This window comes from Heterodontus francisci, chromosome 2 (assembly GCF_036365525.1).
Source record: "Heterodontus francisci isolate sHetFra1 chromosome 2, sHetFra1.hap1, whole genome shotgun sequence".
Taxonomy (NCBI): Eukaryota; Metazoa; Chordata; class Chondrichthyes; order Heterodontiformes; family Heterodontidae; genus Heterodontus; species Heterodontus francisci.
In genome coordinates, this window is record NC_090372.1 from 121,071,231 (window position 1) to 121,096,549 (window position 25,319).

Consider the following 25,319-nt stretch of genomic DNA (forward strand, 5'->3'; position numbering starts at 1 on the left):
TGGAAAGAGAACTGTGTACCTACAGTTGATGTCATTCCATTAAGGTAATAGTAGCCTACATTTCTCAGCCTATAACATAGTTTCTCCGGTTGGATAGCTCCAGAGCAGCCCCAGGCCAGCTTGAAATTACAACCTCACGATGTTTGCAATGCAGTTTTACAGATGCCCCTCACATTTCATTTCGCCACAATGCCTTGCTAAAATTGAAGCACCACTCCAATTTTTATGTTCTTTTAAAAATATTTTATTGCACTTTTGTGGCAAAGTCCCAGGACTGGATTTTGAGCAGGAGGCGGGGCTCTCAGTGCCAGGCTGAAAAGGCAGGGGAACTCCGCCTCAGCAATTTTTCTGACCCCGGAGCAAACCTCCAGTCTTTTGGGGTGAAAGTTTAAGGAGTGGGGTTCCCTGTCCCTTTAAACATTCAATAGGGACAGGGATCCTGCTCCCAAGAGCTGCCAGCCAATCACAGGGCTGACAGCTCAGCATTATTGGCAGCACCACCAGGAGCGGTGGCCACTCTGGTACTGCAGAGGCCTCAGACCCAGGCTCAATGCTAGAACCCCAGAGAAGAGGTAGGTGAGGCAGGGTTGCCGAGGCCAATCGAGAAGGCACCAGCGAGAGGGGTGAGGCGTGTTCGGTCCAGGGGAGGGAGGTTCTGGGGGCGGTACATATGTTTCTGGGGGGGGATCCTCCGTAGGCCACAAATTGTCCACGAAAGAGGGACCCCCCCCCAAGCCCGCAGGGTGGGTGCCTCGTTTTTTCAGGTGTCCTCCACATGCAGCGGAGGCCACCACTGATAAGATCCCAGTGGTGGCGGAAAGAGTCCCTTATTTGACCTCTGGGTGGGAAGGTTGTCGGCGGCCTATCCCACCCCCGGGGGAATTGGAACTGGAATTCCCAGTGTCGGGATCCATGGCGGGTGATTGTGCCCCAATTCTCCGGTCCCCTTCCATGAAACCCACCATCGGGATGTGTAAAAAAATCCAGCCCCCAGTCTGGGCCTCACATGCACCCCGCACAAAAATTCCATCTTTATTTTCAATCTTCCTGTTGACTCTAAGTGCAATACTTCACTTTAATTCAAATTGCCAATAAAAAATCTTTACAATATTGGCCATGAAATTATTTTTCATTATGTGTGTTTGACTCACCAGTTCATCCTCTGTCGGAGCATGCTCCTCGCTCAATGTTATTACTTCCCATTGCTCTACAATACTCCGTGTTGCTGCTGACACAACTTATATGCCTGCCCAAACAGCAACAGCGAGACGTGGGTCATGTTAGTGCTGGTTGAGTTGATCAGAAAGGGAGAGCCGCACTACGAGTATTCTGAATAGGGGGAAAGTGCCACATGAAGGTTCACATGTGCCTTATGAGCTGTAGGTTGATTACACTGATCTATTGGTGTTAATTGACTCAGTGCTTAAAATATCAAGCACCTGTAGCATAGCAATCAAGAAAGCTAATAAAATGTTGAACTATGTAGCCAAAAGGGTAGCAAAGTGGTAGTAAGTAATTCTTAAAGGGCATCATGCTCTGGCCACACACCACTTGAGATCAATTGTTCCAGTTCTATTCTCTGAAACACAAGGAAGGCATTCAAAGCCTGAAGGTGCTGTAGAGAGAAGCCAAAAGATTGATAAGACAGATATGATGAAAGACAGGAGAAGTTTTTAGATTTTTAGCCTAAAAAGGAGGTAAGTAGGAACTTTATAGGGCAATACAAGTTAGTCTTTGCTCGTGTCGCTTTAAACAGGCTCCAGAAGCTGGCCGGGCGCGTCTACCCTGAGGCACAGTGTGGCTTTCGTGCAAAGAGATCGATCATTGACATGCTGTTCTCCCTTCGTCAGATACAGGAGAAATGCCGCAAACAACAGATGCCCCTCTACGTTGCTTTCATTGATCTCACCAAAGCCTTTGACCTCGTCAGCAGACATAGTCTCTTCAGACCACTAGAAAAGATTGGATGTCCACCTAAGCTACTAAGTATCATCACCTCATTCCATGACGATATGAAAGGCATAATTCAGCATAGCGGCACCTCATCAGACCCCTTTCCTATCCTGAGTGGCGTGAAACAGGGCTGTGTTCTCGCACCCACACTGTTTGGGATTTTCTTCTCCCTGCTGCTCTCACATGCGTTCAAGTCTTCAGAAGGAATTTTTCTCCACACAAGATCAGGGGGCAGGTTGTTCAACCTTGCCCGTCTAAGAGCGAAGACCAAAGTATGGAAAGTCCTCATCAGGGAACTCCTCTTTGCTGAAGATGCTGCTTTAACATCTCACACTGAAGAGTGTCTGCAGAGTCTCATCGACAGGTTTGCAGCTGCCTGCAACGAATTTGGCCTAACCATCAGCCTCAAGTAAACGAACATCATGGGACAGGACGTCAGAAATGCTCCATCCATCAATATCGGCGACCACGCTCTGGAAGTGGTTCAAGAGTTCACCTACCTAGGCTCAACTATCACCAGTAACCTGTCTTTCGATGCAGAAATCAACAAGCGCATGGGAAAGGCTTCCACTGCTATGTCCAGACTGGCCAAGAGAGTGTGGGAAAATGGCGCATTGACACGGAACACAAAAGTCCGACTGTATCAAGCCTGTGTCCTCAGTACCTTGCTCTACGGCAGCGAGGCCTGGACAACGTATGTCAGCCAAGAGCGACCTCTCAATTCATTCCATCTTCGCTGCCTCCGGAGAATACTTGGCATCAGGTGGCAGGACCGTATCTCCAACACAGAAGTCCTCGAGGCGGCCAACATCCCCAGCTTATACACACTACTGAGTCAGCGGCGCTTGAGATGGCTTGGCCATGTGAGCCGCATGGAAGATGGCAGGATCCCCAAAGACACATTGTACAGCGAGCTCGCCACTGGTATCAGACCCACCGGCCGTCCATATCTCCGCTTTAAAGACGTCTGCAAATGCGACATGAAGTCCTGTGACATTGATCACAAGTCATGGGAGTCAGTTGCCAGCGATCGCGGGCAGCCATAAAGGTGGGGCTAAAGTGTGGCGAGTCGAAGAGACTTAGCAGTTGGCAGGAAAAAAGACAGAAGCGCAAGGGGAGAGCCAACTGTGTAACAGCCCCGACAAACAATTTTTTCTGCAGCACCTGTGGAAGAGTCTGTCACTCTAGAATTGGCCTTTATAGCCATTTCAGGTGCTGCTTCACAATATACTGACCACCTCCAGGCGCTTACCCATTGTCTCTCGAGACAAGGAGGCCGAAGAAGAAGAAGACAAGTTAGTAATAAGTGGTATAAAAAGATAAATCCAGAACACCACTTCAAATGAAATCAGGCCTGCAAAACAAGGGGCACTAGTTCAAATTTAAGGCTAATATCAGAAAGTTCTTTGTAGGGGATAATCAATATTTGGGGTCATGGAGGCACACAAAAGTCCAAGTGTATCAGGCCTGTGTCCACAATACCTTGCTCTATGGCAGCGAGGCCTGGACAACATATATCAGCCAAGAGCGACGTCTCAATTCATTCCATCTTCGCTGCCTCCGGAGAATACTTGGCATCAGGTGGCAGGACCGTATCTCCAACACAGAAGTCCTCGAGGCGGCCAACATCCCCTGCTTGTACACACTACTGAGTCAGCGGCGCTTGAGATGGCTTGGCCATGTGAGCCACATGGAAGATGGCAGGATCCCCAAAGACACATTGTACAGCGAGCTCGTCACTGGTATGAGACCCACCGGCCGTCCATGTCTCCGCTTTAAAGACGTCTGCAAACGCGACATGAAATCCTGTGACATTGATCACAAGTCGTGGGAGTCAGTTGCCAGCGTTCGCCAGAGCTGGCGGGCAGCCATAAAGACAGGGCTAAAATGTGGCGAGTCGAAGAGACTTAGTAGTTGGCAGGAAAAAAGACAGAGGCGCAAGGGGAGAGCCAACTGTGCAACAGCCCCGACAAACAAATTTCTCTGCAGCACCTGTGGAAGAGCCTGTCACTCTAGAATTGGCCTTTATAGCCACTCCAGGCGCTGCTTCACAAACCACTGACCACCTCCAGGCGCGTATCCATTGTCTCTCGAGATAAGGAGGCCCAAAAAAAGGAGGCACAAATATTGGAATCATTTAAGAAATATTTGAAGACTGGAGAAGAGTGGAACTGTAAGTTTTGTCTGGATCAAATGGTGTTTCTCCTGTGTACCTATTTTATGATCTTGGAAACATTGTGCAGGTCACTTCGAGCATTAGTGATAGCTTCTCTTCAAATCTTCATTACAGCAATCACTTCTGTGAACATTGTGTCAGCAGTTATTATTTTTACTGCCTTGGAATAGTCACCTTTTCCCCAGGAGTCCTCCTCAGAAAACAAAACTGCAATTATCCAAAGGCAGAAACCTCCAATCCCTATAACAGCTTCAAGAATACATCTCTCCAAGCACCATATTGTCCTCCTTAGCAGCTCCCAGGCCTGTGCTATCAAGCGTTGTATCCCTACAGTGTTTCTCGATCCAGTCCTTTGAAGCTAATTATCTTCCTGCAGCAGTTCTAAGGGCAAGCCTCAAGAGCATATAAATCAATCAGCATGATCCTCACTGCACATCATTAAAAACCACACTGACACTGTCAAACTGAGTTTATCTGAACTGTTTGGAAATGCACAATTTTTGTTCAGATTGCTAATCAACAGATTAATGAAACAACAATAAAAATTGGTGAAACAGGCTAAAATATCAGCATTATTAATTCTTTTACAAAGTTTTAAAAAGCTCAGTTGCAGTTTCAATAATTAGAACTGCTTCTTTTAGATATCTCAGCATTATGAATAGTGTTTAACATGACTAGCCCCTTTTCAAATCAGAGTTTAAAATGATGATATCTCCTTGCATGTCGAAGTGCCGGTGAGCCGAGCATGCATTGTTAACAAACAGAAACAACCACCAGCTAGTGATATATTCAACAATGCAGCCTCTGCTCAGTGTGCTCAGAGGTACAATGATTTAAAGGGCAGAAGGTTAACAGCTCATAAGGGAATTCGAGGCTGGTCTCACAGGGGGTTATTTCAACTATAAAATGGGCGATAGTGAATCAGCCAAAAATACATTCCACTTGATTATCTTATCAATTGAAGTGAAATGGGAAGCCAATTTGATATTCAAATTACCCCTACAGTTCCTGTAAAGCATGAAATGCAGATGGTTTAACTAACTGAGGCCAATGAAGAATAAGATGATTAACATCAGGACAATATCATTCTGAATCAGAGTGAAACTATATTGGAAATGATTGGTAAAGGGAAGAAATCATTCTGATCCCCAGTTATTTGGTTTAACTAGTTAAGATCTACTAAACCATATCACTCAGTATATGGCTACTGCCAAAAATCAGGAGAACTATACTAATGTACAAGGTATTGGGTGGCACTTAGAATGATCTGTCACCCAATGTTCCTTTTTGCTTGACTTTGCTACTTTCAATAGTTAGAGACCGGTCTGTTTCCTTCATAATATTTAAACCCAATACTCAGTGAAACTTAGTATTCTTAAGCAGAAGCAGAATCCACCATAGGCTGGCCTGGGAAGATCTCAGCCTTTTTGCCAACTTCCTATTGTTAAAAACACATAGGTAAGTAGAGCGGTGTTGTGCACAGTACACCAACCACTATGTTTTGGAAAGGAAAATGGAGGATGGATTCCAAAACGGCTCACATTATGATTTCAAATATATCCAAGTCGATGTATTGAGTGTGCTTCCTCCCAGGGACAGGGAGAAAACTTATTTTTGCCACTTTCTTGTGTAATCACAAATCACAAAAAGTTGATATGCAGTTACAGCACGTGATTAGAAAGGCAAATGGAATGATGGCGTTTATTGCAAGGGGAATCAAGGATTAAAGTAGGGAAGTGTTGTTGCAGCCGTACAGGGCCTGAGCTAGACCACATCTGGAGTATTGTGTACAGTTTTAGTCTGCTTACTTTAAGATAGGATATAATAGCATTAGAAGCAATTCAGAGAAGGTTCACTCTACTGATTCTTGGGATGAAAGGGTTATCTTATTAGGAAAGGCTGCCCAGGTTGAGCCTATACCCATTGGAGTTTAGAATAATGAGAGGTGATCTTACTGAAACATATAAGATCCTGATGGGACTTGACAGGGTGAATGCTGAGAGGATGTTTCTGCTTGTGGGGAGTCTAGACTAGGGGACACAGTTTAAAAACTAGCTGTCTCCCAGTTAAGATTGAGATGAGGAGAATTTTATCTCTCAGAGGGTTGTTAGTCTGTGGAATTCTCTTCCCCAGAGAGCAGTGAAGGCTGGGCCATTTAATGTTTTCAAGGCTGAGTTAGACAGATTTTTAATCAACAAGAAAGTCAAGGGTTACTGAGGGGCAGACAGGAAAGTGGGGCTGAGTCCACAATCAGATCCGCCATGATCTTATCGAATGGTGGAGCAGGCTCAAGGGGCCGAATGGCCTACTCCTGTTCCTACTTCTTGTGTATTTGTGTTCTTGCATCTCCAAGTTTCTGATCACCACTAACAAAGGTTGTGGTAAAGAAATTCCAAGTCACCTTCTTTGACAAAGTTAGTGTGTGATGCAGGAAAATTAGGGAGAGGGAAGATTAACCACAAAACAACTTTTATTGGCCAACCGCACATGCATGGTAAATGAAAAAAAGGCAAACAACCATGGACAGTTCCATGTTATAATATTATTCTTGCTGAAGGAACATTGAGGAATTATGTGACTGTAACTTTTCCAATGCTGAGGATACAACAACATTTGAGCATTTAGCACATTACTCATTACTATTTCTCGTGATTTTATCATTCAGAAGTTACAAGGTGTAAATAAATCTGCTACACCACTGCTGGCACACAGCGTTATTTATGCATTGTATCATGAGGGACAAATGAAATCTGTTCATGAAATTATAATTTGCTGCAGTGAAATCTCATCTGTACTACCCACCCATCACTTTAATAACCTATCCTTAGAGTAAGTTATGAACAGTTTATATACTCTTGTGTTATATGTGAAGAGTGTATTTGATAATGTACACAATATTTTCACACCAAATTGTATCTTTAGTTATTATCCTAGGACTGAAATAAATCATACTTAACAGTCTGGATTTGTTAGGTTACTATGGAATCCATACACTGTCCATGGATATCTTTTAATATTTAAAAATAAAACAAGCCTTTCAACATTTGGTAATGAATGCAGCAATGATTTAATGTCATATATGTCAGCTTTTATTTATTAAACCAAACATACCTGTTACACCTGTAACATTCATGCCACACAAGTACTGGGCAATGACCTTCTCCAACAAGAGAGAATGTAACCATCTCCCCTTGGCATTCAATGGCAATAACATCGCTGAATCCCCGACTATCAACATCCTGGGGGTTCCATTGATCAGAAACTGAACTGTGGTAGCCATATAAATACCGTAGCTACAAGAGCAGGTCAGAGGCTAGGAATCCTGTGATGAGTAACTCATCTCCTGACTCCCCAAAGCCTGTCCACCATCTACAAGGCACAAGTCAGGAGTGTGATGGAATACTTGCCTGGATGGGTGCAGCTCCAATAACACTCAAGAAGCTCAACACCATCTAGGACAAAGCAGCCCGCTTGATTGGCACACCATCTACAAACATTCACTCCCTCCACCACCAACGCACTGTGGCAGCAGTGTGTACCATCTACAAGATGCACTGCAGCAATGCACCAAGGCTCCTTAGACAGCACCTTCCAAACCTGTGACCTCTACCATCTAGAAGGACAAGGGCAGCAGATGCATAGGAACACCACCACCTGCAAGTTCCCCTCCAAGCCACACACCATCCTGACTTGGAACTATATCGCCGTTCCTTCAATGTTGCTGGGTCAAAATTCTGGAATTCCCTTCCTAACATGTGGGTGTACCTACCCCACATGGACTGCAGCGTTTCAGGAAGGCAGCTCACCACCACCTTCTCAAGGGCTATTAGGGATGGGAAATAAATGCTGGCCTGGCCAGCGACACCACATCCCAGGAATAAAAACAAGAGATACAGCTTTAAATAAGAATCTAGGTATTATAGAATCAATTATTTGAATTGGAAACTCAAAGCATTGCTCTTTTTCTTGTAAAAAGTCACATACATTTTAAATCTATACTCTGCAAATGTCCTGTTCTATTTTTTCGATGCACTTCTGCTATGCGTCCTTCACAGGTGCCTAATACATTCATACATACGTGCTGTAAAGTCATGCCTAAGCGTGTACAACTTTGGCTCTAGAATTTATACTGTTCAAGGGGAAAGGCAGCAAGAAGCAGAAAGACAAAGATGGCTTTCATAACTTACTTAAGCAAAATCGTTACTATATTGGTTCTATTTATTTACTTATAAATCCTGGGCGGAGTTTTATGCTGTCGGGAGAAATCGACGTCGAGATCCCCACGTCGCCTCTTTTCCATAGGATTTAGGACCCCATCGCTGGAAGTCCCTAATCAGAGGTCAGCAGCTGCGGCATCACCACAGAGGTGGGGCTGCTGCTGGAGGTGACCATCCTGGAGGCTGAGGAGCATCGCTGGAGCCAGGCCTCAGGGAGGTCAGAGTGGAAGGGGTCTTGGGGGGTGGGGGTCACGGGGCGGGGATGAGGGGGGGCAGCCAGGGCAGGGGGTGGACCTCAGAAGGCCCCCCTTTTCCCAATGCCAGGTCCCTCATTCACTATGTGCCTTTGAACAAGGGACCCCACTGCCGGAGCCGGGAAACAGCCCGCATGGTTTTTCCTACCATGATTCCCGTGCAGTGACATAGCCGCCTGCTGCATGGGTAATAGCAGCTGTGGCAGGAAGAGGCCCTTAATTGGGGGTTAATTGCCCAGTTAAGGGCATTAATTGGCAGTGGGGCGGGAAGACCGTTCACATCCCTGCCACCATCCCATCCGATGTTATGCTCTCCCCGACTCCAAACCCACTGGGCTGGATTTTACCAGCCTCCCGATGTCGGGGGTTGTGGCGGAGGGGCCCAGAAAATACCTCTGGGAGAGGACCACCAGAGGCCTCGATGCCGGAAAGACCCTGCCCCATATTACTCGTGGCAGCAATGCCTCGTGGTGGCCTCCCGCCACGCAACGATGGAACCTAAATTTAACTATTTAAAAAGCGTTAATTTATGCATAATTATTTACCTTGTCATGATGGCCATCCCACGCCAATATTCCGGATGGTTTCCAGAACTCCAGTGCCTTTGAATCTCCGTTCGATCTGAGACGGAACACTGGTGGGGAGGGGACAGGGGACAGGGGAAACACTTGCTATCGGTTGCGGGGATGGTGGGAAGGGGTTGAGGGTCAAAGTTTATGAAGTTTGGAGGGGAAAGTTCGGGATGGGAATAAACGATTTTTTGGGGGAGAGAGGGCAATTTGTAGATTGATTACTCATTGGGGAGGTGAGAGAGGGGATTCAAAATGCTATTAAAATTTTACTTCTACTTTTTGCAGACCAGGACCTTTAAAAATTTAAATGGCCCTGAAGGGCTTGAAGCCCTTTAAAAATGGTGCTGGTGCCTATGCGATGGCGCCGGACACTGTTGCTGGCAGCAGAGTGCCCACCCTCTCAACATCATCGGGGATGGGCGTTCCATCCCTCCACGTAAATGAGTTGCCATGCTAAATATTGCAGCGGCACACGTCTCACATGTGGGTGTGCCGTTTATGAAGCTCACCGCCGATCTCGGTGGTGAGCTATAAAAATTTAGCCCAATGTTGGGGAGAGCATAAAATTCACCCCCACATTGTAGCATTGTAAGGTTATGTATTTGTTGTAGAGAGTCTCTGATGCTGCTGGTAGATTCACATCAGTCACATGGCATCATGGACCAGACTCTGCCACCAGTCCATGCTAACCCTGTGACAACACATAGTTGGAATAACATTTATACTGCATTTTAAGCCAAGATAGTACCCTGAATCCCTATCCATTAATCGGCTCCCCATGCCTTCAGCACTCCAGCATCAGCTGTGCTTTTTCTCTCCCCCTGAGGACATCAGACATATTTCCTTCTTCACTGTCGCTTTAATGAGCAACCCATCTTTTGGTCCAGGCCCCACATCTGCCACTTACCATGTCTCTTTGCCCTGTTGCTACCTCTATACATGGCTCTGTACATCAGTCCCTGGCAACATGCTCACCAACTCTCTTAAGGTTTCCCAGCCCTACATTGCAACACACTCAGTCTCTAGGACAGTGAGGATTCTCCTACACAATGTCAGACTCAGTGCTTCCCCATTGAAACATCAGCTCTTTCTTGTTCATGGCTGGTGCTAACAGGCCCATTTCCTTTGGCACTTTTCTGCCTCATTGTTCAGTTCCATCCTCTCCATAAATGCCACCTCTCTCGCAGTTCAAAGCTTACATCATATTGCTGCAGACCATTGATGTACAAGCACCAATCAAGACTACAGCTTGAACAACTATGACAGGAAGACTGTGCGTCCCACAGTCGAAATACATTTCAGTCCAAGCCTATTCTCTTTCAAAATCTAGGCCACCATCCTCATTCCACCAGGCAGTTCATTAAAGCTGCCAGAAAGATTGAGGAAACCTGCATCTAGCTCAAAAACGGTACAAAAGCAGCATAATGCATCGAACCCAAGTTTCCCCAATCTTCTTAGTGCAATAAAAGCATAAGTGCTGAAGATAGTAAGGAAATTTAGGGCCAATGTATTTCTTTTTTCACACCAAGTTTCTACTTTACTCCCCTGTTCCCCTTGCTAGGGCAGGACCCATAGGTGCAAGCATCTTTCTGCTGCCTCATCCAAGTGGCCATTCTTGATGGGTGAGCTTGCACAGTGTTGGGATAATGATGGGAGGCATTATGACTGAGCCCAATCCTATCTACACCCAACATCCACAGTCATACACTTTCCAACAGGAGTGACCGGTTGCATCAATGTCAAGGTAGGCATATTTTAGTGGAATCATAGCAACTGAGGCTGACTCCATTCAGATTGTTAACAAAATCTCAAAAATGATCTGATTTGCCTCTGCTGAATTAGAATAAACATTTCACAGGTAAACAAATATATTCTGCCTATTACCCCTTAGTACTGTCACAGGTTAATAAAGGATGATGAAAATTCTACAAAAATTTGTATTCAGTTTTAAATTCTTCTTTTGGTCACTGTTAACATTTTCTTTTACTTACCCTAAGCTTTCTGACGCTCAGACAAGGATCATTAGAGAAACTCTCAGTGTCTGCGATTTGAATGTCTGCTTTCTCCAGCTCACTGGTCAGATCATTCCTCACCTAGCAGCACAAAAGAAAGAGAGAATGTTGGTAACAACTTTACAAAGAACTGATGAATTCTTCTTATTAGGTTTTCATAAAGTACACACACTTGGATTAATGTTTTGATATCCTCTCCCAAGTCGAAGAGTCAGGAAAAAGATTTACCAATTCAGCAATGCTGTGAAACAGCTACCTTTTACAAGATGTAGCCATCTCTCTTCAATTATCAACATGTTCATCATCTGAACTGGAATTATCTGCTACATTTCAAGGGAAATTCTGTGATCATGGAACAAACCCTCACTAGTCTATAATGACAGAATTATTTTTCAAAATGTTTAGGATTTACTTTCTCTTGCTGTGATAAACCTTCACAGATGACAATACCTCATTCATAAGACCATTCCTCCTATGAGTCTTGACAGTATCAGCAGGTTGGTTAACTATGCAGAGTATTATGGGTGAGATTGACCCAAGCACATGTACTTTCTGACACAAGTCATGGATCATCATTAGGAACTGGAGCCCTGAGGGGAGATTTTCCTCCCTACATCAGAGCTGCAGTAGCCAGTCATGGTGCACTCTGCTGATGCCTTGGCTGAAAACAGTTAACTCAGTAAAGATCAGGGAAGGAACTCACTGCTCTTTGTGGCTCAGTACCAGACTGGTTGATAAATTTACCCAAGAAGTCTTTCAAAAACGTAAAGGCACTATGTTTGATATACAACTTTTGCAAAGTGTTTGAGTGTAACAGTAGGTCGCGAATTAACTCTCTTTTCTTTGTCCTTGGCCCTTCCTCATCTTCATCGACATGCTACCACTTGATGACATCACCTTCAGACATGGAGTCAGTTTACACATAACAGTAATGCCAGTCAGCTCGATTGCTGAACCATCTCTGGAGATGTTTTTCTACGTTAAAGGCTTTGTAAATGTCAGTTGTTTCTTTGAGTGCAATGACTGACTTATTTATTGAAATATATGTATTATCAGTGTATTTAAACGAGCTGTATTCATGTAAATCAAAAAGGACATTGAAACAATGGGGGGCATTTTATATTGCCTCTGCCATAAACAATGGCGGCCTGCCCGTGCGGACTGCACGTCGCAGAGCCCCAGCGGTATTCAGTCTGGCCACTTATTTAAATGGCCAGGGCGGACCGACCACCCCAATGACATGGAGGAGGCGGGCAGTCCGTCCCCAGCAATGACGTCAGCAGCCTTTGTGCAGGTGCTAATGTCATTTTTAAAGGGCTTCGAGCGAATTCCATTTAATTAAAATTTTTAAAGCTGCAGTGAAACTAAAAAATTAAATAAATGTATCCTGACCATCTCCCACCCTCCCCCAATAATCATTTTATTTACCCTATTCCCCACCAAAACAGTTCCCCTGCCCACCTGGCCTTCCCCCACCCCCCCCCCTCCAACAAGTACATAAACTTTAAACTGTAACCCTTGCCACCATCCCCTATACCAATGAGATTAGTTTGACCCCGCTCCCCACTGAAAAACTTACCTGCTCCCCCCTCCCCACCAGTGTTCTACCTCGGATTCCCGGAAGGAGATCTGAGGTTGCAGGAGTGCCGGCCAGCAGTAACAATATCACAGTGGGACAGAAGGCGGAGGTGAGAAAGTAATTAATGCCTTTATTTAAATTTATTTTAAGAAGTTAAATTTTGCTCCTGTTGCCGAGCAGCGGTTTGGGGGGGCGGTGGGGGGCGCCATGAGGCCTCACCGTCACCAGCAATTTCGGGCTGAGCCTTCCCAGCGTCGAGGCCTGTGGCGGGTCCCTGCCGGAGGCATTTTATGCCTCCCCCCCGCCACAACCCCCAACGTTGGGGGAGCGGGTTGTAAAATTCTGCCCAATAAGTGGTTAAAATGTTTATGAGATAAACTTTGATATTGTTTCATATATTTTCAATAATAAGCAATGCATTGCCCTGTCTCAGCAATTACCGCCCACCAATTGAGTTGAAAAACAGAGACAAAAAGACACAGACAGACAAATAGATCTAGCAAAGGCTGCAAAGTCAATCCGGCTCTAAATAGAAAGCCACAAAGGCAAGCTTTGGCCAGACTTAGAAGTTTAACATGTTGAAGTATAATTAGGAGTTTTTTGTTTTGTTTTTTAACTTTATTTTTCCTATTGTTACACCTCTGGGTAACCTTTTGTAGAGTTAAACATGGAATAAAATTACACTCATTTCACTATGTGAATTAGGACTCCAGCTGTATCCAAAAGAATTCCTAGGGTAAGACATTAAACGTAATAAAAATGCTAAATATTGGATATTTTGCAGAAGTATAACTCACTGGAGTTCAGCAGTAAACTCCCGAAAAGCACATGCTGCTATATTTCTAAAGATCAGATTGCTTATTACTTTTTTTCCAAATGAAGTCCAGAATAGATATTTTCAAATAACTGTGCATATATGATTCTCTATTGTTTGGATACCATGGGATATGCCTTATAAATTGGGTAAATTACACTGCATTGGAAGCTCCCAGTGTAAGGTAATTTATCCAATTTGTTTTATGAAGCAAATTCCATGGCATCCACGGAATATTATAACAAATCATACTTAATTGTAGAGGCAATATAAAGGATAATTCTTCCAGTCCCAGAGGTGAAACTTCAGCTAAGTAGTCACTTATGTTACGGACAGGTGGGAAATGATAGGGATGATTTCCACTTTTCCCCTCTCAACTGATTGAAGACAGTATGTTTTATTTGTGATGACCAAGTTGGGAGTAATGCACTTTTAATTCAGTCCCACTTCTCCACAGGTCACAGCATATTAGTAAAGTTTCCCAACTACCGGAAATTGGCCAAATTAAACACTTTATTTATCCCCCAGAATAAAGCACGCCAAACCAGGTTTCATTAAACAACAAAATTAACGATTTACTAATAAACCAATTTTAAACGATAATGATATAAATCTATATGTATAAAAAGATTTTATAACTCAATCTTCCGAACGCTCATGCATACACATACATTCAATTACCAACGGTTAACTGGGGAAGACCGATATAGTGATTTTACATTGTATGAAATTTTTAAAATTTTCCCAACTGATCCCAAAATTCAATGAGGGGAGACATGGAAGCATTTTTTTGTACCTTTTGTAAAACTTGCAAGGCACTTAAAATGGCCAGCTGAGACTTGGACTCTTCTGCTGAAAAGTAAGCTCACAGGAAAAGCCCATGAGATTCATTCCGTCGCCAGATGAGAGTGAATCCAATTATGAACTGACAAAAAATGCTATCCTCGGGGCAAATGAGTTAGTACTGGAAGCCTACTGCCAGAAATTTCGAACCCTCAAGAAGCACGCTGATCAAACTTACTTGGAGTGGCACAGTGGCGCAGTGGTTAGCACCGCAGCCTCACAGCTCAGGCTGTGTTCAGTTCTGGGTACTGCCTGTGCGGAGTTTGCAAGTTCTCCCTGTGTCTGCATGGGTTTCCGCCGGGTGCTCCAATTTCCTTCCATAGCCAAAGACTTGCTGGTTGATAGGTAAATTGGCCATTGTAAATTGCCCCTAATGTAGGTAGGTGGTAGGAGAATGGTGGGGATGTCGTAGAAAATATGGGGTTAATGTAGGATTAGTATAAATGGGTGGTTGTTGGTCAGCACAGACTCGTGGGCCGAAGGGCCTGTTTCAGTGCTGTATAAATAAAAAAATAAGAAGTAAGCAGCTGGCCTTTGACCAGTGGTTGAGGTCTCTTAAAGTGCAGCCAGCTATGAAAATCCCAGAGAAGTAATTTTGCTAGAGGAATTTACAAACTCTCTCCCACTCTCCATAAAGATACATGTAGAGAAAGAGACTAGCAAGCTGCAGTTCTGGCTGATGCGTTTGCTCTGATATACAAGTCAGTTCCCCAGGGGAAAACCTTTCCTCGTCTCCCCCACAAATCTGAAAAGAACAAAGGGTGGGAAGGTGATAGAAACCCAAACAGTCCTGGGAGAGAAAGAAAAGCAGGAGACACAGGGAACCCTCCTCCAGCCAAAAAGGAAGGTACTATAAGTAAGAATGAGACCCGGAAACCTCTGTGCTTCCATTGTAACAAAGCAGGTCATCTAAGAGCTGACTGCTTGAAACTACGGGGAAAACCTGTAGGGTTAATCAGGGCACACCTGCTCAGTGAAGGAGAAGGGACCCTGATGGATTGCACAGCTGAATAAGCTGTGGCTTTAACTGCAGCAATAGTAAGGCCCAGAAAGCATACTACTGTGAGTGCAGGAAAATTTAATAGGATTCCTGAAGGTTATCAGGATTTTGTGTCTGAAGGGAAAGTAACCCCGTACCCCTCGAGTGGGGCAAGCAAGCCCATAGTAATCCTCAGGAACATTGGTGCCACTAGATCCCTTTTACTGGGAAAAGGCCTTACCTTTCCCCCAGAGAGTGCAGTAAATACCGGAATGGTGGTGAATGGTATTGGAGGGCAGTGTACGCCTGTACCTTTACAACAGGTGCACCTCGAGTGCAACCTAGTTTCAGGACCGATGGCCGTAGGGATTGTCCGTAGTTTGCCTGTGGATGGGGTTGACCTGCTCCTATGTAATGATATGGCGGGGGCGAAGGTGGTAACTTCCCCAGTAGGGAAAGAGAGACCACAGGAGGTCAGAGAGACAGGGCAGTGGCAGGAGATGGTCCCCTGCAGTTTCCCTGCCTGTGTAGTGAATTGGGCCAGGATCAAACCAGCTCCCCCAAAAGCAGACTGAATTGGCAGTGCAGGCAGATGACCATGAGGTCTGCCTGTTCAAGACTTTCTTTGGAAAGTTAGAAGACCCAGGGAATGAATTAAATGAATCTTCCCTAGCTGAGGCTCAGCGAGCTGACCCAGTATTGCGAGCACAGGCTGCCCAGACTGAAAGTGAAGCAGTTGGAGTCCTTGATTGCTATTATTTAAAGAATGTACTGATGAGAAAGTGGAGTTCTCCTCACAGACCTGAGAACAAAGAGTGGACAGTAGTTCACCAGGTAGTGGTGTTGCAGAGGTACTGGAGAGAAATATTAAGGATAGCCCATGAGATTACAATGGTTGTACATGTCAGTATGCGAAAAACCAAAGTCCACATAAGACAGCAGTTTGACTGGCTAAAACTCCACAAAGATGTGGTGGAGTACTGTAGGAGTTGCCACAAGTGCCAGGTTGAGGGGAAACCCCAACCTACAGTGAAATCTGCACCCCTAAGTCATGCATCGGCATTTGGAGGACCCTCCAGCAGACGGTTGGTGAACTGGAAGGGACCCCTGCCAAGAACAAAAGGGGACAGGCAGGCACAAGGCTGACGAAAAATTAGAGAGGAAAGGGAAAAAGGGACAAAGAGGACAGGTTACAGGGGATCCAAGAGGATTCCCAGATGAAAACCCCTACCGTCCAGTCAGCCAACCCCGGAATGTTAGAAAAATTAGACCCCTGATCCTCCTATGTAAATGCAGACACCTGACGCACCCCACCAGAGTTGCTCACAGCATTTACAGAAACCCGCAGAGACAAAGAAAGTCTTCAAGAGGGCAGAAAACCCATGAGGGTGATGCCTCACCTAGTCAAGTGCCGCAGGGGAGTGCAGTAGAATCTGGACAAATACCTGCAAGCAGGAGTGTCCCAGAGGACAAAGGGAAGATCAAAGAATCCGCCCCCACAGTCAGGAAAAAAGGGCACCAACCATACCCTAAAGTGAAAAGCACTTGCATGACTTATCAAAGCACTGAAAGAGAGTTCAGAATGGATCCACCCAGGGCCAACTCTCATGAGCAGAACTCCACACCAGGGCTAATTAAATCTAACCCTCCCGCTGCAGACCTCAAAAGGAACAAAGACACCCTAGGCAATCATGGAAATGGGCAAACTGTAAACCTCCCCAGAAATCACATGTTTATTGGGATGCCAAAAAGGACAGTTTAAAGCAGCACCGCTACAAAGGAAAGACAGGCTGTAACAAACTTTAGGATTTCAGTCTAATTGGGTGCTGAGCTTGCCTCCTGCCCAATCAGGCCATTAGCATTTAAAAATAGCATCGCATGAGCAACACAGTGGAGGTGCGAGGTCAGGACCTAGAAATTTTCTGGGCATCTGGTTCCCGACCCCAGATTGAAAATCAAGCTTGTTAACTCTGCTTCTCTCTCCACAGATGCTGCCAGACCTACTGGGTATTTCCAGTATTTTCTGCCTTCATTTCAGATTTTCAGCATCCACAGTTAAGGGCAAATTATTGACATGGTGAGAAAGTTGGTTGAGTGGTAGGCAACAGAGACTGGGGATAATGGGTAAGTACTCCGATTGGCAGGATGTAACTAGTGGTGTCCCACAGGGATCTGTGTTGGGGCCTCAATTATTCACATTATTCATTAACGACCTGGACGATGGCATAGTAAGTCATATATCCAAATTTGCTGATGATACAAAGTTAGGCGGCATTGTAGACAGTCTAGATAATAGCATAAAATTGCAAAGAGATATTGACAGACTAGATGAGTGGGCAAAACTGTGGCAGATGGATTTCAATGCGGATAAGTGTGAGGTTATCCATTTTAGACCAAAAAAGGATAGAGCAGGGTAGTTTCTAAATGGGAAGAGGTTAAGTACAGTGGATGTCCAAAGAGACTTGGGGATTCAGGTGCATAGATCTTTAAAATGCCACAAGCAAGTGCAGAAAATAATCAAAAAGGCGAATGTAATGCTAGCCTTTATATCTAGAGGATTGGAGTATAAAGACACAGAGGTTATGCTGCAGCTGTACAAAACCCTGGTTAGACCCCACTTGGAGTACTGTGAGCAGTTCTGGGCACCACACTTTAGGAAGGATATATTGGCCTTGGAGGGAGTGCAACGTAGGTTTACAAGAATGATACCTGGACTACATGGGTTAAGTTACGAGGAGAGATTACACAAATTAGGCCTGTTTTCACTAGAATTTAGAAGGTTAAGGGGTGATCTGATTGAAGTCTTCAAGATATTAACAGGAAAAGACAGGCTAGATAAAGATAAACTATTTCCACTGGGGGTTGGAGATTCTAAAACTAGGGGGCATAGTCTAAAAATTAAGACCAGACCGTTCAGGAGAGATGTTAGGAAGCACTTCTTCATGTATAGGGTGGTAGAGGTTTGGAACTCGCTCCCACAAACAGCAGTTGAAGCTAGAGCAGTTGTTAATTTTAAATCTGAGATAGATAGATTTTTGTTAAGCAAAGATATTAAGAGATATGGAGTTAGGCCGCGGATCAGCCATGATCTCATTGAATGGCCAGACAGGCTCGAGGGGCTGAATGGCCTTCTCCTGTTCCTATCTTCCTATGTTCCTGTAAGAACTTTGGGATTTTCTGAAAAGCACTATTTACATGCAACTTGTTCTTTCTTTACCAGAGACAGAAGATAACAGAATCACAGACCAGGAAATGGCTTGTTAACAGGAACATAAATATGCTCTGTCATGTCTGGATCTGTGTTTGTTCGCAAAGACCTGAAGCTAAAGAGTAAACAAGCGATCTAGTGTTTAGGTCCTAGTGTTTCCTTGATTTCAATGTTATCAAGGGTACCAATAGGGCTGTGTGACGGAACTGACACCAAAAAAGCTGAATTCTTCAAATGCATGTGTCCCTCGCATTGATCAGTAGAATTAGTGAGTTTCTTTGGAAATTAAGGATATATAAGATTGTTTTTGAGAGAAAAGTTTAATTTTAGTTCTTAGACCTTACAGTAATACGTTATCTAGTATAGAAATGAGGGCTTTTCTCATATGCTTACTACTTATAATAATAAATTTTTGGGGCCAACATTTCCAATATGCAGAAGCAAAAAGAACATAGCAGATAATCAGCAAAATAAAGCATGACTAACAAAATATTTGAAGATGCAAAAATAACAGTGACTGTTTCAAAACGTTTTAACTGAGGTTTTGCAGTACGTAACATGAGATTTCTTTATTCTATGGAGACCCCTCTCATCACCCCTAAATGGAAATATATGGTTGAAACTGAAGAACAACAGCAGCATTTTACTACTCCTGACAGGAGTTTGGCACCCCAGATCAAAGCAGTTCTTTCATCCGAGCCATGCAAACCTTTTACGAATCAATTTTCATACAAATAGAATGTAGACCACAGACTTCTGGCATGTAGTGGGTTTTGATTCTTTTTGCACCCAACTCACAAATCAAAAACTTCAAGGGCTAGAAATTGAGTAGCCCTGTTTTTGGGGCATGGGGATCGCAATTTGTGATCTACCCATGCTCATTCAGAATTATTGTAGTTCTGGCCGGTGCGCCTCCAGCCTTGCTGTGTGCTCCTGAACACTGTTGGCGAGCTCTGTGTGCAGCAGGAGACAGTGTTGTTTCCAGACCACATGGTACAGCCAACCTGTTCTTCTTAAAGGCAGGCTGTATCGTAAAGGGAAGCTGCACAAAAGATTGCTTGGAAAGTGAACACCAGGCAGAGTTAGGGTTCCAGGATGACAGAAGTGGTGCTGGAGGCATTACTGCTGGAGGTGGCAGGAGGAGAGATGCCATTGTCCAGTGGCGGGGGGGGGGGGGGGGTGCCAGGATGCAAGAGAGCCTTAAGGGCCAACTTCAGAAGACAGTGGGAGCAGGTGGCCAGGAATGTCAACTCCCTGAGTCTAGACCTGGGGAGTTGGCAGCAGTGCCGCAAGAAGTCTAATGACCGCATGCAGGTGGTCAAGGCCAGTGAATGCATCTTCACATGACATGTCCTATCCAGCACAACACCTGTTTCTCGTGCTGCTCAATACAGCACACCCCCATCACACACCCAGCAGCACTCCCTGGTACTCAGGACTGACACCTAACAATTGGGTACTCCACCCCACCCTCACATACCCACCAATGCTGCCAGCCTCACGCCCACCTTTCACTGCCTGCACACTTTCAGTTTTTCAGCTATGGCAGGCACATCACCGAAACACAGTGCTACATAGTCACTAATATTCTGCCCTCTCTCTTACAGGACATGGTAGCAGACAATAGAAGAGAGCTGAGGACAAAAACATATGCATCTCATGAGTCCAAGGGAGGAGATGGTATCTGGCATCACTGAGAACATTGAGGATGATGGTATGTTCCTGCCTTATGCCCCTTCTCAACTCCCAGCTCAGCCTCATCTTACTATCTAGCATGATGAATAAGCTGCTGATGGTGTGACCATGGACCTCTTGCTTCCCACCCACCCCCCAATTCTCTCAGACTGACCTTCCCCTTTTGAGCTCCTGCTTTCAGACACTCTAGAATTGCCACCTGCCCAGCCACAGGAGCCCCAGGAGAGGAAAGGAAGCAACAGCACAGCACTAACGAAGGAGGTCCCGTCATTTGATCTGATATTCGCAGCCACCAGCTCAGGTACTGTCACTGCAGTTACTTTAGAGGCAATGAAAGAGTTGGGATCAGTACATGGTGAGTCATGTGGGCACAAGTGGACTGCAGCCAGGCCAGGGGTAAAGGATGGTTCATTTGCCAGCTCACTGGAGGGTGAGATGGCAGACAAGTATTGCTGCAGAGGTCTCGAGTGTGGATCTCAATGGGGTGGCATATAGGAGAGCGCTGATGGTCATGCTCTGAGATGTCGGGTGCATTGGCTGACCTGCCACACAGTCTCCTGTCACTGTCAAGGAGCATGGAGGAGTCCGGCTCCAACTTGGCAGAAGGCATAGCACTGAGCATGCCCTCTCAGCTGTCTCTGCTCCATCTCCCTGCCATCCTGCAGACCCAGGGACACTGACACTGCTGCCCCCGCTCCTGTTGCAACCTTTGGGCTGAATTTAATGTCCCCTTTGGGAGCGGGCTGGAAGGCAGGGGTTGGCGTTGAATCGTGAGGGAGCTGGGAGGTGGAGTGCATGACCCCTTCCCAACTCTCCCATGAATAAGTCCGGGGTGGGGAAGGTCAAGGATGGCCATCCCCACCCCACTGTCGCTTGTACTGAACCAGCAGTGGGGTGGCCCTCCACCACATGGGGAGATTGCCCGGTAAAACCCTGTGGCAATCTGTGGTCCACCGCGGGTTCCCAGTGGCAAAGGTCGCCCCTGCGTCAAAACCCAACCCCCTGTCCTCAACAGCTACCCACCCAGCCCACTCTCTGGGGCCTGCCTGACTGGCCCTGGCAAAACCGCCCACTTAACTCCAGTCCAGGGCTCCAGCACAGCTCATGGTCTGGGCCTATTTGCAGTTCCAGCAGTGGCCACCAGTTCCATTGGCACTGCTGGGACTGCCAAGCTGTCAGCCCTCTTGGAGGCAGGATCCCGGTCCTTCAAGGAACTGGGATCCCGGTACTGGGCAGTTAATTCCCTGAGCGCCATTAAATACAGCCGGGAATCCCCTGAATGGCTGAGGCAGGGTTCCGCTTGCCTTCCTAGCCTGGCATTGGGAACCCCACTGCCTGCACAAAATTTTGCCATTTGTGTGCACCAGTCACTCACTCCTCTGTCATCTCTGTGAGGATGAGGCAACATTCTCTGGCAGATGCAGGAATTCACTTAAACACTTCCAAAAACACATCAGGCACTTTGCAATAGATAAAGTTCCAAATAATTACCTTAACTGCAATCAGGGTGTCTGACCCTTTAAATAACACTACTGTAGAGCCCATCTTGCAGGTTCACTTGAGTAAACAATGCAGATGCTGCCAGCATCTTTGTTGCCCAAATTTGGGATCCTGGCGTTACTTTCAGCTGGTTTGGGCTGTGTGATGGCAGAATAATGCCAAGTCAACATCTTCCATGCACCCATGTCCTCGCAGAAAGGCCACGCAGACCATGCGGGAAGCAGCTGGCAGTGCTACACTACTGAATGTCGTGCTCCATTCTTAAAACAGGTAGCTTGGCATGGATGAAAGGATCACAAGCAAATCTTGGATCAGGATGATCATACGGCCGATCTTAGTTCATTCATCCAGAATGATTTTAAAGCCCTTCCGTTACTATTCCAAACAATTCCAGGGATTTTGCTTCCACTATTCTATCCAGGGGCCCATTTCATTTACTGAGAGCATATGAAAAAGGGGGACAGGAAAAGATCAGTTGGCTCATAGATAATGTCCCATCCCAGCATATTGTGGCCTTTGCACATCATGGGCTGGATTTAGTGGAGCCAGCGGGGCTCCCGGCGCCAGATCGAAAAGGCAATGGGAAAGCCGCCTCGGCCATTTGGACTCCTCCAGCTCTACTGGGCAATTAACAGTCTAGCACTGGGATCCCTGTCCCTTGAAAGACAGAGATCCTGGGCTGGATTTTGTTCTCCCCCAGGCATCGGGTTCCCTGGCAGGGGTGGCCTGAAGATGCCTCCAGGAGAGGGCCGCCGCGCACTCGACACCGGGAGGGCCCAGCCCAATATTGCTGGTGGGGGCGAGGCCTCATGGTGGCCCCCCTGCCGTTCAGTGACGGAACCCCACTTTGGATATTTAAATAAATTAAAATGAATTAATTAATGACATTCACGTCGCCACCTGATGGCCCGCTGCGATCTTTGGCTCGGTGGCCTGCACCCCCGTGCATTCGGATCCATGTCCGGGGAAATGATGTGCCACACTGGTGGGGAGCGGGGAGGAGGTAAGTTTCTCAGTGCGGAGGGAGCTGGGGAACGGGGTCAAATACATGTAATGGGTGTAGGGGATGGTTGGAATTTAAAGTTTGTGCAGTTTGCTGGGGGTGGGGGGGAATAGGTCAGATGGATAAGGTAAGTGTTTTGCAGGGAGGGGAGGAGGGAAAATAATTAATTTTATTGTTATTGGGGGTGTGGGAGAAGGAAAGAAGAAATGTCTGTTTTTCTTTTTATTTACTTTACCTTTAAAAATCTAAATGTCCCAGAAGGGCTGACAGCCCTTCAAAAATGGTGTCAGTGCCTGCGCACAGGCAGCCGATGCCATTACCGGGCACAGACCGCCCACCCCCTCCAAGTGATCGTGGGGGGGAGGGGGCAGCTCACCCTGGCTATTTAAATGAGCCATCGAATGGAAGATAGCAGCGGCTCCACGACATGTGTTTTTATCACCCGCTGCTGCACAGAAAATTCAGCCCCCTGTCTCCAAGAGCTGCTGGCCAATCAGTAACACTGGCAACACCACCAAGAGCGGTGGCCACTCCTGGTAGTATTGCCAGTATTACTGATTGGCCAGCAGCTCTTGGAGACAGGGGGCTGAATTTTCTGTGGCGGTGGCCACTCCTGGTACTACAAAATGCCCTGGACCCAGGCCTCACACTGGAGACCTGGACCCAAGGTAATTGAGGCAGGGTCACCAGGGCAGGTCCGGCAGGCCCCGGCGATGGGGGGAGGGAGGATGGGCATTCAGTGTGGGGGAGGGAGGTTTTACGGTGCATGGTTTTACGTTGGGGGTCCTCTGTGGGTCACAGATTGCCCACGGGGGAGGGCCCCCCCAAGCCTGCAGGGAGGTTGCCTCGTTTTACTTGGTGACCTCACCATGTGGCAGAGTCCTCCCCCTGCAGTTGGCTTAATACCACTGGTGAGGGGAAGAGGCCCTTAAGTGGCTGATAATAGGCCTCTTAAGGGCCTCATTTGGTCTCTGGGTGGGAAGGACACCGTCAGCCTATCCTGCCCCCAACTTAATTGCGGTGCAACGGGAAAGCTTTGGGCCCTCTGCCTCCCACCCCGTCACAATTCTATGGACCCTCCCGCCTCCTAGTTCATCTCCAGGGAGCCCCATGATTCCCCTTCTACCATCATGACCATATAATCTTCCTGGAAGAGCAAATAAAAATCAATTTAAATAAAGCCTTAATTCAAAATCTCGGGGGAAATTCCTATCCTGGGAGATGCAACCTCCATAATCCACCTTCCTTCTATCCTTCTATATCTAAAGATATAGATAACTCGCAGGAACTCATCCAGCTCCCACTTCAATACTTGTCGAAAATCTGCACTCACTACCATAAATGTGCAACTTATTTCAGGAATTGACAACTCTCTGCAACAAGATTTACTTACAAGCATCTAACTTAACTTAGTTCTATGCTTTTGTAACTTGGTTCTCCCTCGAGGCTATCTACTTTGAACAGCTGCAGGAGGTTGTAGTTGAGGATCCATGGGGCCTGTCTCTAGCAGTCAGCAGAGCCTGAGGGCTGTGGGTGGTGATCAGGGCTGGGGGACTGGGTGGGACAGCGAGGGCACTGGGCCATGATCTGGGCTGGGAGGGGGCTAAAGGCTTCCTTCTGAGGGCTGTTGGGTCTGCTCCTCCTGGCCCACAAGGAGTACTAAAAGAAGTTGAACTTCAGCATTTACCTTGGTCAGTCGGCACTTCCCACATCGGATCTGCTGCTGGGAGTCCCACAGCATGGGCCTCCCCCTCACTTACAGTTAAATTTACGTCACCCACATCAATTATGTCATCAGGCCACATTTTTGAATGTTAGTTAGTTCCCCACCTGTCCTTTGCTGGACCTTCATTGATGGCCTGATTTGCTTTTGTAAAATTTTAAATGGGCAGAAATGGAGTCTGGTTGCTTGATACCAATACCACCCCCTCCCAATCCTCTCCTGCTCATTGGGGGAGATAAAAACCTATCCTTCTCAAAGTCCTAACTGTCTAATCTTGTCCTGGAAAGTAAATGCGCCTAAACTAGATGTTATTCTAGTTGCCCTCTTCTGAACCTTTTCCAGAACTTCTGTGTCCACCACCATGGGAGGGAGTGAAAAGTGAACATTGTATTCTAAATGCGGCCTGACCATGGCCTTATATAAGGAATAAATAGTGAATTTTTTTTTTATTCGTTCATGGGAAGTGGGCATCACTGGCTATGCCAGCATTTATTGCCCTTGAGAAGATGGTGATGAGCTGCCTTCTTGAACCGCAGCAGTCCATGTGAGGTAGGTACTCCCACAGTGCTGTTAGGAAGGGAGTTCCAGGATTTTGACCCAGCGACAGTGAAGGCACGGTGATATAGTTCCAAGCCAGGATGGTGTGTGACTTGGACGGGAACTTGCAGGTGGTGATGTTCCCATGAATCTGTTGCCCTTGTCCTTCGAGGTGCTAGAGGTCGCGGGTTTGGAAGTTGCTGTCTAAGGAGTCTTGGTGCATTGCTGCAGTGCATCTTGTAGATGGGACACAC

The 25,319-nt window shown here is 46.2% G+C and overlaps 1 protein-coding gene and 1 long non-coding RNA gene across 2 annotated transcripts in view; one reads left to right on the plus strand and one right to left on the minus strand.

The window, feature by feature from the left end:
* The window catches only part of gabbr2 (gamma-aminobutyric acid (GABA) B receptor, 2), a 1,342,876-nt gene that overhangs the window by 482,046 nt on the left and 835,511 nt on the right, over positions 1-25,319 (minus strand). The window contains exon 4 of the mRNA XM_068053043.1: positions 11,164-11,265. Coding sequence (XP_067909144.1) covers positions 11,164-11,265 — 102 coding nt within the window. The remainder of the gene's footprint in view (positions 1-11,163; positions 11,266-25,319) is intronic.
* On the plus strand, positions 12,793-18,896 carry LOC137346539 (uncharacterized). Its single transcript, XR_010968728.1, has 3 exons — positions 12,793-12,872; positions 17,388-17,523; positions 18,620-18,896. It is a non-coding gene; the product is annotated as an uncharacterized lncRNA (long non-coding RNA).